The sequence below is a fragment of the Dichotomopilus funicola genome, assembly GCF_033296635.1.
Source record: "Dichotomopilus funicola strain CBS 141.50 unplaced genomic scaffold C8A04scaffold_70, whole genome shotgun sequence".
In the NCBI taxonomy this organism is placed as follows: domain Eukaryota; kingdom Fungi; phylum Ascomycota; class Sordariomycetes; order Sordariales; family Chaetomiaceae; genus Dichotomopilus; species Dichotomopilus funicola.
In genome coordinates this window covers 36,931-49,556 of record NW_026944091.1, presented here as the reverse complement: position 1 = coordinate 49,556, position 12,626 = coordinate 36,931, and the positions used below count along the sequence as shown (strand labels likewise).

At 52.4% G+C, this 12,626-nt stretch overlaps 3 protein-coding genes across 3 annotated transcripts; 1 reads left to right on the top strand and 2 right to left on the bottom strand.

Moving 5' to 3' along the window:
• Positions 1 to 306: 306 nt before the first annotated feature.
• On the bottom strand, positions 307 to 1,134 carry C8A04DRAFT_31654 (uncharacterized protein; the record flags this gene model as incomplete). Its single annotated transcript, XM_062781824.1, has 1 exon — positions 307 to 1,134. The coding sequence occupies one exon, from the start codon at positions 1,132 to 1,134 to the stop codon at positions 307 to 309; it is 828 nt and encodes a 275-aa protein (XP_062634154.1).
• Positions 1,135 to 2,688: 1,554 nt separating this feature from the next.
• C8A04DRAFT_14635 (uncharacterized protein) lies at positions 2,689 to 4,079 on the bottom strand (the record flags this gene model as incomplete). The annotated part of the gene is made up of 4 exons (XM_062778175.1): positions 2,689 to 2,850; positions 2,928 to 3,478; positions 3,562 to 3,794; positions 3,865 to 4,079. The coding sequence occupies 4 exons, from the start codon at positions 4,077 to 4,079 to the stop codon at positions 2,689 to 2,691; spliced, it is 1,161 nt and encodes a 386-aa protein (XP_062634153.1).
• A 3,190-nt stretch (positions 4,080 to 7,269) lies between these two features.
• C8A04DRAFT_31652 (uncharacterized protein) lies at positions 7,270 to 10,976 on the top strand (the record flags this gene model as incomplete). Its single annotated transcript, XM_062781823.1, has 6 exons — positions 7,270 to 7,703; positions 7,762 to 8,965; positions 9,065 to 9,139; positions 9,221 to 9,470; positions 10,257 to 10,874; positions 10,939 to 10,976. The coding sequence occupies 6 exons, from the start codon at positions 7,270 to 7,272 to the stop codon at positions 10,974 to 10,976; spliced, it is 2,619 nt and encodes an 872-aa protein (XP_062634152.1).
• Between the last annotated feature and the right edge of the window lie 1,650 nt (positions 10,977 to 12,626).

Below are 12,626 nucleotides of genomic sequence, written 5' to 3'. Positions count from 1 at the left end.
ATATCAAAGCGGGTCACTTCGAGCTTCTCAAAAGATGAGAGTTTCCTATCACACATGCAACGACGAGGGCCATGTCAACAACGTGTCCATTCTCATGACCAATCCAAAGTGCTGCATTTAACATTGACGGCCCTCCTTGCTGTTCATTATTGTGTAGTTCTTCAAGTCCGATGGATGGTTTAGGTCACCTGGAGGATCTAGATTGATCACCCGCGAAACACTCTCTCGTAGTATTATTTTCCAGTAATTACCATGTAACTAAATCGGATATCGATGCTTCCTCCTTTAAATTGATTCAGAAATCCATTACATCAACACAACCGCCCCAACAGCCAACACAAGCCCCACGATCCCAGCCTGCACACGCGAACCCGCCGACGGCGAAGTCGTCGCGCTAGCCGGCCCCGTAGTCGTCTGCGTGCCTTGCGAGCCCTGCGTAGCCGACCCAGTCCCCGTCGTCTCAGCCCCCGTCGCCGTCCCAGTGGTCACAGCACCGGTCGTCTTAGACGCCGCCCCCGAGGAGACCGACGACGACGAAGAAGCAGCACCCTTGCTAGCACTGCTCGTCTTCGGCTCCCCAGCCGACGAGGACTTGGTGGACGACCCCGACCCGGACCCCGACCCAGACCCAGACCCCTTAATATCCAACACATACGTCGCATTCCCGGAGTCACTCCTCGTCGAATCAATACTCGCCCAGCTCGCCCTCCCATCCGTGCCAAGCGACACACAATCCTCGGTGTACGCATTCGTCGCGCAAATACTATCCCCCGTGCTCCACACATTCCCACCAGCCTGCGTGCACGACACCAACAGCTGGGTGATCATCATAGCGTAGTTGTTGAAGAAGTCGCTGCCGGCGCCCTGCGAGAGACAGTCGCGGCAGCTGTCGAGGTAGCCGTACCAGCCGTCGGGGTTGGGCACGCACACGCAGTCGTGGATGGCTTTGCCATCGGGGGTCATGGGGAGGGTTTGGCATTTGACCATGGTTTTGTAGATGGGGCCGCAGCCGCAGTCGTCGAGTTTGGTGGGGCTGTCGGGGGCGGTTTTGGTGGTGGACCAGCCGTTGGGGTTGGGGCTGGCGGTGGTTGTGGCCAGGAGGGTGGCGAGGGTTGCGATAGTGGAGGCACGCATTTTGAGGGTGGTGGTGGTGATGATGTTGGGTGAGATTGTTTGAGAGGTTGAGTTGTTGGGCGTGTTGAGATTTGACGGTTATTAAACAAGCGAATGTATTTCAAGCGAAGGACGACTGAATGTTGGAACGAATGACAACAAACCAAGATTGAATGACAACAGAAGGACAAACACCAAAAAGAAAAACTAAAAGGGGCCAGCTCCAGTCTTTAAATCCTTCAACTCCAAACAAGAAACTCTCGACCATCGTGGGGCTGTGGCAATCTCCGGACGCGACAGGGATGACCGCGCCGGCTAGCCCGGTCTAGCCTCTGACAGCCCAGCACCGTGATCCGTGCCTAACACAAGATCTTTGCAGCCGCGCCAGCAAGCATTTCCCGAGATTGGCTGCTGAAATGCCTTTCCCCGTGGCTATTCCCGGCTGTCTCCTTCCATTTTTTTCCTGCAAAAGTTCCTGTGTTGAACCTGTTAAGGACTGATGGTCGTGAAAGTGAAAACTGACCACGCGCCCAAAAATAGCAAACCTTCTCCTTTTGTTCCGTCGAACGTGTCCTCCCCCAATTTGATTGGTCAACCCCGGAGTGGAGAGCCGAAAGTGGATTGCTCGTCCAGGCACTCGGGATTTTCTCGGCGGTCGCGAAACCCCCCCCTTGACAAACAAGCTTTTCGACGTCGACAGTCTGGGCCTTTCACCCGCAGGGGATCCCCTCGTGTACACGAGGTAGTCAATGATGACTTCGACCGTAGCGTAACAGAAAGGGGCGAATGCGTATTTGTGAGACACCCGAATCCGAATCCATCGCTGACGATGAACCCAGTAGTGTACACTAGACTGCACTCGCTGCGTTCGGGACCGAGGTGAGACACTGGAGATATGGAAACTGAAAAGCAGAACTAACATGATCGTGACATATACTACTGGGCTCCCATTTTCCGAATGAGATACCTCCGAATGGACATAATTTCCCGTCCTATCCCGTGACTCTGGCGACGGGGAACCGAGTTCAGACCTTGGAATTGTCCAAGTTGAATATGGAAAGTGGAAAGTGGTACTCCTCACGTTGTATCTCATGGTCACAGCGGATTTAGGAGAGGAGGGTTGTGGCTTGGGACTATCCAGGAGGTTGAACTGGCAGAGTAGCAAGGAGATGCCCCTTAGCGCGGTCGGCTAGGTATTTCAAATGTGTAAGCACCTTCCAAAAGGCTCCCAACAGGGGGTGGAGTGTCAAGGGTGAACCGTGAATGAAGACAGCGAGCGAGAAGGGTACTTTGTAAATCCAGGTTGTACTTTCTGATGATTTCCCCTTCATTCCGGAGCTGTGTAATGCCGCAATGCTTGATGAAAGGCGAATACCTCCAGCAGCTCAAGGGTCTCATAATCTAGATAGAAGGGGGTGATCAGGTTCACCACCCTCAACTTGTTAACACGTTTCCCTGGGTACTCCGAGTACAACCTTCTCATCCCAATCCCGACACCATCCAACCCCCTCGCCATGTCTTCCCAAATCACACTCTTTGGCCCACCCTGCTCCCCTTCCCATCCCCACTCCTTGCTTACCACGGCTCATACACATAACACAACGGAGTGCCGCCGACCGTGTCCATGGTCTGGCCGATCGTCACATTCCGGTTAAGAGGCTCGAAGCCCATGTTGTCCTCCAGGACGGCCTCGGGCGTAGGAGGCTGGTCGTACATGGTGTTGGTGCCCGCAATGGTCTGTCCTCGTCAGTATCTCTCGCTCTCTCCTTCTCTCCCCTTTTCCGCAGCATGGAGAAAATTAAGAAGCAACTTACCTGCCGGTTCTCCCAATCCAGATTCTGCCAAATAAAATGCATCCGGTCAATATTTCCATGATGCAAATAAAACCCCGGCTCCAGCGCCGAAAAGTAAAAGTCACTCCCCGGATCACCACTAATACTAAAATGCCCACCCCCATGCACCGCCATACCCACCGTCCTCCCCTCCGGCCACCGCCCATCCCCCTGCACAATCGCCTGAAACACCGCAATATCCGTCGCATTCAAAATCGGCTCCGTGGTATTCCGCAACGTAGCCCACTTGCTGCAGATATCGTTGTTCAAATCACGCTTGATACAGCGGGGGTTGTATTTCAGCGGGTCGGCTGAGCCCACGGGGCCGATGTTGACGGTGAAGTTGGAGAAGGGCCCGGATAGGAGACAGCCACCGCCGGATCCGGCTTTGGCGCCGCCGATGGAGGGGCGATGGCCTTCGATGAACTCGCCGTTGCCACCGAGCGAGTACTCGCTGCCGTCGAAGACCGGAGAGGTGTCGACTGTGCCCATGGTGCCGCAGTCGAGGCCCCATTCCCAGTAGGGGAAGACGCCTGGTTTGTTAGCGCAGCTCATGTATCTCTACCAATAACGAACACAAGGATCAAAGGAAAAGGGAAAGAGATAGAAAACCCACCCGTATACCCGCACAACTCCTTCAAATCCTGTTCCAGCACCCAGTTATAATGCCGATGCCAGAGCAAAAATGTCGCCGAGTTGTGCACATACGGCGTCTGGTAGTAGTGCAGCGCGCCGTAGTCGTCCCACGCCGTGCGCACCCCGTCCAGCCCCGTGTGCCGTGCCGGCTGCTGCATCAGACACTGAACTGCCTCCTGGTAGCCTTTGCGGTCGTCTAGGGTCATGTTACGCCTAGTTTCTTGTCAGTACGTACGTACTTACACCTTGGGTCGTGGGGATCGAGAAAAGAGTGTAAACGCACCACTCCTTACGAATCCGCACATTCTCCTTAGTGCAGCCCTCAGTCGAGGCCTCGACACGCGCGAGGGCATTCTCGTAGGCGATGCGCCCCAGCTCGCGGATGGCGACGCCCGTGTCGATTTCTTCTTGCGTGAACTGTGGGATCTCGGCTGCGGCGGCCAGAGCCGAGCTGGCCAGCGCCAGGGCGCTGGTCAGGAGGACCGCGAGGGATTTCATTTTGGTTGTTTGTCTTGCTTCACTCCTGACTTGCTGACAGAGGAAACTCGGAATAGACAACGTCGGCTTCACCTCTAGGCCGAGTAAACCTGGGAGAAATGAAGATGACTGGATCCGTCAACAACACCCGAGAATATGGTCGACTAGGGTGTCTGTCTGTTTATATACCTCCCGCCTTACAATATCCATCGGTCCCATCCCTTCCATTTGATCTTCGTCCAAGAGCAGCCCCGTCTCCCGCGCCATCTGCCTCTCTGTAAGACGCAACCCTCCTTGGACCCATCACCTGCCTCCTCCTAATTAACCAACCCCTGCTACCCACAGCCAACTCCTCTTTATTTTTATTCCTGTGCTTCTTTCATCATTCTCTTCGCATACTCGGATTAAACTCAACCTTCTGTTCCACCAACCACCGCAATGCCGGCACTTCAGTCTTGGCATGCATCGGGATAAAAAAGATTTTAAACTAAAAGGTTAAAGTGCTACGCGAATCTGGGGCACGGGTAATTCGGGTTAGATTACCACGGAACAACCCAGGGGAGCCACTCGGACGGTTCCGCTGCACAGAAGTTGCATGGGAGAGGCATTGAATCGGCCGTGTTGGGAAGGCAGTAGATCAGAGTAATCTACGTTGTGGGTTACTGGGTTATCGTCGGCTGCACGGCGATTACCTTTCGGAAACGCGGTTATTCGGCCGGGATACACCTTTGGGTTGCGAAGAGAGAGAGGGGGGGCATTGGCGCCGTGGCCGGGGCCGAGTCGGGCTTCTGGGCGAGGGAGTGGTCAATATAAGGGGTCTTGGCAACTGCGGAGGTGAGAAGATCGGGCGGGTTGTTACCGCGCGGAGTTGCCGACAGGTTGAGCGGGGGACTACTTCGGAGGTTTTTGGAGATTTGTAGAAATGAAGAGGATGACGCCAAGTAGGGTTCTGTGTCAGCAAAACATATTGGACGCGAAGGTGTAATAACTGTCTGCGTTTGCTTTATCAACGATGGGCTCGTGGTGGTTCAAACGGTCTGAGACCTCGGTCTCTCTCAAAGCCAAGGCGCCGACGTCCCATACGCTTGTTGTCACGGCTCACACAAGACTTTATGATGTCGGGCCAGATAAGATGGTTGGTATAGCGGCATTTCAATGACCGAAACCCGAATCGATTTCTACTTTCTAGGTACCTAGCCATCGAACGGCTTTCCTACTTGGGTCCTACAGCTGGCGCAGAGTAAACAACATCAGGGCCACGATGGTCCTGCGTTACCGGCCAAGATGCTTCTCAGAAGCAATATAAAGCGAGCGATGTATGTTGGCACTGTCCAGAATTGAGAGTGGGACGTCGGCTTTCAGTAAGTTATCGGCCTTTTCCGGTTGATTTCTGGCGCGTCTTTATCGTACGTAAAATGTCCTAATTAGCCCTTGGCAACACTCTATGTGCCTCATCCCCTCTCTCGGCGTTCGTTTGCGTTTCTACCCATGGTCTAGAGAGAACCCGTGACTTACAGCATGTGAAGGCGTCGGTGCGGACAGCGTTTCCCCCCCTTTGCCCGCGTTACCCAACTTCTTCTCATCTCCGGTTTCTGGGTTTGGGGCCCCTACGCAAAAACCATAGACAAGTAATCAATACACAAATGCAGGAGGGGAACGAATTAGCACCTAGTTTTGAGCCCCTATCAGCCCGTTTTGTTCAAGATAATAACCCGTGACGACAGCGTGGCCATGCCAGCGAAAGTCCTCGTTGTTTGTCTTCCCGTGGGCATTTCCCTGCCCGACAAACACAGCCCACACGAGATTTCCGACTGCTCAACGCAGGGACCTTGTGTTCATCGTGAAGGCGCTTTGGGCAGACCTCCTGATGCCGCTGGGCCCCGAATCTTTTGAGGCTGAGCAAGACCGAGTTTCCATATCGTCGAATCAAATGCCTCAGTTACGGAGGTGCAAACTGCAATAAACCCACGAACTCACTACGGCACAATATTGAATATAGTCACACATGGGGTCGTCCATACCCTTCAACAAATCGAATATCACCCCGTTAGAGTACTGGAAAAGAGAACCATGATTTCAACCCTAACCCTCTCCGGAGCCATTTGTTAGCCAGGAGCTCAAAGGTGGCCAACGGCCGGACAAACCGAATCGCTCATAGGCTCCAAATGCATATGGCGTAAGTGTACCTAATTGTTCTTGCACTGCGATACGGATGAGAGATTACCTACCTAAGGGGTTTGAATCTTAACAAGTTCCAGTAAGAAAAGACCAATCCGGCAGTCAAGGAATGAACCCCGGGAGGAGGGAAAAAGAATGTCGCCGTTGGTTTCTTGGGCTTGCGAATGCCGTTCATCAGCGGTGGGCCGACTTCCTGGGACAAGATGGCGACCCGGAACTCGGCTTTTGTCCTTGTTAGGCTGTTTCTAGGTGGTTGGCTGTATCTTGCTTAGACTTAGACAAAGAGTAGGAGGTCAGTAGTTCAGCACGCCATGGCAACCTTGAACCTTCAACGACGGTAACCGTACAGTACAAGGAACTGCAGAGGGCAGACAACAAGAAATCAAAGGACCGTTTCGCTACGCTCACTGCGTCAATTATCAACTTTTTTTCAGGCAGCCAACTGATTTCCTCCCCCCCTGCAATTAACCAGCTTCGCCACTCCTCCTAGCGCCATTTCGAATGCAGGCATACATGTCTTGCATGTGTAGAATGAGCCTGATAAGCTCATGATGGTGCTAGCAACGAGTGAACAGTGTTTTCCCCTGCACTTGGCCGCCACTGCCACTGGAGGGGAGCACCGATATGCACGGGATGGTGACACAGAGCTATGTGGCCGCCAATTGCTTGGCTCGTCAAAGAGCTGCAGCATGCAGGGTGAAGCGCCACTATGCCTTGCAAGGCTCGCATCGGTGGTTGGGAAGCGAATTTGTTGGCGGCGTCCAGAGAACCGGTTGGCAAGTGAACTTCCCCGCGTACCCGGGCAAGTCTTTTGGAGCTTCATCTCTTTATTCTTGAGTTGTGGTATTTGTATCTTGACACAACACTGGACAGTAACGATCCGACGACCTTTACATTACGCTCCCCTGGGCCTTTTCCCACTCTCCTGGCATTCTTGATTAAGTCACGCATTACTTCTGGTTTGCCCTTTCAGCATTGATTTAGCTAGAAGTCGAGGCAGTGCGCTGCACTGGCCGGCTTTAGTTGATGCATCATGGACCCAGCAACCTCGATCGGCATGGTCTCTGGGATCCTATCATTCGTGACATTCGCCTGGAAACTCGTCAAAGGTGGCGCCGAGATATACCGCCAAGGAACCCTCGCCGAAAACGCGACACTCGAAGATGTCCTTCACCGCGCGGAGGCATTTCACGTCAGGCTGCAGCAGATACCGTCAGGGCAAGGGGCCTCCTCCTCGATGGACGTTCTCCTATACAACCTGGCAAAGGACTGCCAAACAGTTTCTGGCGACCTTATCCGCCTTTTAGGATCTATGAAGCACCCAGATACGCAGGGATTGCAGGCGAAATGGAAGTTGATGGTTGCATCGTGGAACAACGTCATTCACGCGAAGGAGAGGACAGAGTTGGAGGAGAAATTGGGTCGATGCGAAACCCGGCTGTCTGCGGTTCTAATATACTCCTCAAGGTGCGCATATCTGTATACTTTTAGGTATCCCGTTGAATATATTACTGACCTGCCGAAGCGTTTCCATCTCGGATCTCGGCCATGCCGCGGAAAAGAACAGCACCATCCTCGTCCAGCTTCTGACCAACGTGGATGAGCTCAAGCGGGAACTCCAAACCCAGAACGGCGACCGGTCCTGGATGGACGGCCGCGACCGAAAGGCCATTGAAACCCTTATTGGAAGGCAAGAAGAAGTTATCCACAAAGTTGCCCACTCCAGAATTTTGCGAGCACTTCGGTACCAGAACATGAGGGACCGTGATGATAGTTTGCAAGAACACCTCGATAATATACAACAGCAACTGCGAACCGTCGGTGGCTCCTACAGTTGGCTTTGCGGGCCCGAAATTGATTCTCTGCCCGAAGATGCCGAAGAAGCCGCCATGATGAAAGACGCCCGTGACAAACTCCGTCAATGGCTCTCTTCAGATGGCGGCATATTCCACATCGCTGGAAAGTTCGGTTCCGGAAAATCAACCCTGATGCAACTTCTTCGCAATCATCCAGAAATCACGAACCAGTTGGAGAGATGGGCGGGCCAAAGAACTTTGGTCAAACCTGCCTACTTCTTCTCGGTCATGGTTGGTGGGCCCCAGCAACAACTCAGCGGCTTGTTCAAGACACTTCTGCATGACATCCTTAAGGAGTGCCCCGAGCTGGCGCCAGAGGTCCTACCTGAAATATGGAGAACAGCGCTCGACCAGCCATGGCAAGCGAGCGGGACACACCTTACAATCAGCCCGTCACTTGTTGAAGCTGCCCTCCGCAAAATCATCTGCGATGAGCGGTTTTCCACTCAGTACTGTTTCTGTATTTTCATCGACGCCCTGGATGAATACCAAGACTCTGGTGGCAGGGATCAAACTGATCTGGTTGACTTGTTACATGAGTGGGCTCCAGAAACCAGTGAGAACGTGAAACTGTGCGTGGCTAGCAGGGAGGAACCTGCGTTCTACAATAAGTTTCCTGTTAACGCCACCTTACGCCTTCACGAGTTGACCCGGTTTGACATGCGGCGTTTCGTAATGCAACGGCTGCCCAAGATTCCCGAAGATGTCAGAAACTCAATTGTGGAGGAGATCCCTCAAAAAGCGGAAGGGATCTTTTTGTGGGCGACTTTGGTTATTCAAGAGATCCGTGAGGACTGGGAGTCTACCGGCGAAGTGGACATTCATGTTCTCGACAAGTTCCCAGCTGGATTCCGGCCGTTGGTCGACAGGATCGTGGCGAGCATTCCTGAAAGGCACCGAAGGAAAGCTTACCTTACATTTCTTATGGTTACATTCTCGAAAAATCACAAGATCCCACTGACTGCCCCCCAGTACTCTTTCCTTGAAGAGTATTGTAGGGATCCGTCGTTTGCCCATAGAATGGCCATTGTGAACTGGGAAGATTTCGTACGGAAAAGGGGTATCCTATTTGACCGTATCAGCCAAAGAAAGAATCAGGCATACAAGTACTTACGCCTTTGGTGCAAGGGGCTGGTGGAGACGCACCAAACGGAGGAGCACTATTATTCCGACACCGAGGACTGTCGGATTATTGAGTCGCCCGCGATAAGCCCGGTAATTAACTTCGCGCACCGGTCGATCCTGGAATATTTCCGGGATCCTCTAATCGAAGAGAGGCTGATGGATGCTGTCGGCTTTTCATCGCTCACTGAGGTGGCCGATGCGATATGCCAAACCTTCTTAGCTGAGCTTAGCTTTGGCAGTGCCTTTAGCCACCGTCGGTCCAGGTTCATGAACCGTCTGCTTGATTTTCGGCAAATCAGAGGAATGGATGCGCCTCCGTACGACTTTCTGGAACGCTTGGAAGCTGTCTTCGAGCAGACACAGTTACCCATTCTTCTAGGAATAGATGGTCGGGAGTCCGGGCGTCGAGCCGAAGATCATGAAATTGGATGGCTTAAGGGGTGGGGTATGTACCCTCGCCAGGCTGTTATAAGCCCACTTGTTGCTACATTTGTGGACAAGCCAACCCACAATCATTATTCCTTATGGACGCTTGATAACAGCCCTCGGACGTGGTTGTTGAACAGTGCAATGGCACTTCTACTCACCTGGGGATATCTCGAACAGCCAAGAACATCGCCACATCTATCCAAGACCGGCACCGAACTTTTCCAGAGGTCGTGCACAAAGCTGTGGCCATATCTTGACAGGAAATCTGGCGTTTGGATAGAATATACAACTTATGTTCAGAGAGTCGGAGGACGAATCCTCGGGCCAAGACTATGTACATTGGACCCTGAAGGCATGGTTGTATGGCACCACTATCCGCTTATGGAGCTTTACGCGTTGTTGTGTCTTGGCTGCGATGAATGGGTCAAGACGAACGCTGGCGTTTTTGGACAAGTGATGGAAATATTTTTGAGGTTGGGGGCCAACCCGGACTGTTCATTTGGAGTGGAGGTCCCGCCCCCGGGGAGCTATACAGATTTACGCATTTATGTTATCAACGCGAGTGGGGATGGTAAGAAAGATAAAGCAGGGAAGTGTTGGCCGGCAATAGATCACAACAAGGATTTTCTGGAGGGTATTGAGGAATTACCCTTTTACAAACACGGTGAGGTGATGGAATGGACCCTGCGCGAATGGATCGAATGGCTCGACGTCCCAAACAAGAACACGCTCCTTCAGCTCGTCAATGAGAGGCTTGCTGCGAATGCCATTGGTGCGGCAGACCCGACTGGCGACGCGCAACTAACTGGGACACTCGAAAACGGTACCTCAAAACTCCTTGGCGCGCCTGACACAGAATTGGACCGCTCTGGGAAGGAACCCGAGGTATCTGCTGTTGACCCGCCAGCCGCTGGGGATAGCGTCTCACAACCCGGGTCAGGAGGTGAAAATACGCCGGATGGGGAAGTGGAGGAGTATGGAGGGGAGATGGAGAAAAGCGATGAGGAAGGTAGTCAGGCGGAGACTCAGGAGAAAGGTCAAGGGGATTCCCGCGAGACACCTCACAAAGAGGAAGTACTGGGAGAAGAGGATCAGAGAGCAAGCGACGCACCAACCGCCAACACCGAGCAGCCCGGGGTGGAGAAGTTGGACCATGGTCTTGTCGAAACCTTGAGGCGTGTTGCAGTGGATAGGGACATGGTTGGGTACCTGCTGACTTTTGTTATGGGTAAGCCTGAGTTCCTTGCAGTGTGCTTTTCTAAGTTTGGCGAACTGACTTTTTTACCCGACAGGTTCGATCTTTGCGATGTTGGTCTCTTATGTTTTGTGATGGGTGATGTTGTTTGCCGTGTTGGTCTGCTTTTCGTCATTTTTGGATGGGTTTTGGGGTGTCTGATTTACTCTGGTTCTCTTCTTTCTTTGCGCGGTTTTGTTTCGTTTGTCTTTTGTTCCTTTCGTGACGCTACTCAATTTCATGACGTATATTTGCTCATAGACGTACAGTTTTAGTTTCCATGTCTTATCATCGTGCCCTTTACGTTCGTCTCCTTTTCGCCATCGGTGAAAGAGCCAAGAGAATCCGCAAGTCAGAACCGGGACTTTATGCTACAAACTCTGTAAACAGCGACGAGGGAACGACAACGCTCTCGCAAAAGGACCCTCCCTCGCGTCAGTCGGTCCTGGGCCACGACCTCGTTGCCTCAGTGATGTGTTCACTGTGTATGGATGTGGACAGACAATAAAGAGTGGGAATTGTTATTATGAAGAACAAACCTTGCCAAATGGCCATCTTTAGTTTGTCTTGAAATTAACGATCCATGCCCGGCTACTTTACAGTTCGTTTGCATGTGTCGTCAGGTGTCGTTGACTCGGACGTCCGAAAAAGGAAAGTGGCGGCCCGGCCCCACCAGCGACCGGACGGAGAAGTGGGGCCGCTACAGCCCCGCTGATTTCTTCTATATCTTTGACATCTTCTTGTAAATAATGAGGCAAGATATGGTGACACTTTAAGATAATGTTTGATACAGAGTTGGTTAAGTCATGAGAGAAATCCAAGTTTGTCTGGTGCAAATATGTAGTTATCCATTGTCGCTAACAAAAATCCAAACTCCCCACATCTATTAACTCCGAACTCATGTCTCCACGAGATGTGGAGGCGAGCTTATTGGCCATACATGACAATGCTAAATCCCGCGGTATCAATGGGCTGTAATACGCTCTCTCTGCTGCTGCTGCTGATACTGCTGCCGGATTGCTGCCGAAGCCAGTCGTTCGGGCGTTGGACGAAATGTACGCATGCCGTACCACTTCCCATACATCGGTTTGTCGCCACCTATAGGTTTCCGCCATCTCCCTCGAATTCGATGGCGAGGAATGGGTAGATGAGGCTCTGGTTCTATATCGGTTGCCAGTATCTCTGGCCCCAGCGAAATGAGTTGGGTTTGATGTCTCGTCTCTGGAAAGGCCTCGTGCCTGTCGTATCCGTAGAGCAGATCAGGGGCCGGGTTGCTGATCTTGCGATGCTTACATCGCAGTGGGGAGAGTGCGTGCTTGTCTATCGGGCTTGTAAACCGCGGCGGAGGTATAATACCTTCAGCATTGGCCGATTCATATTTTTGGTAACATGTCACTTATCCTATCCCAAACAAGTCACTGCTTTTAACCGATATCACTTATGTGATCCTGTATATTGTCCTGTCCCACCGATTCATTCCACTTCACCATCACCACATTAACTAGTCACACCTGGGTGAGCAAATACCAACTCTATTTATATAGCGCCCCTAGCTGAGCAGATATTCAACACCCTCAAATCGTAAACCCAACGCCCTAAGACTTATGTACCCTTCCTAGACCGTCGCCCTAACCCCGCCTGCTTAACAGGGTAAGCTACCTAACCTGGCTGTTGTTCATCCCCTACATCTCTCACCTCGTCTCGCCCCCCATCCCCCATTCACAACCCAATCTAGACACGCTACTA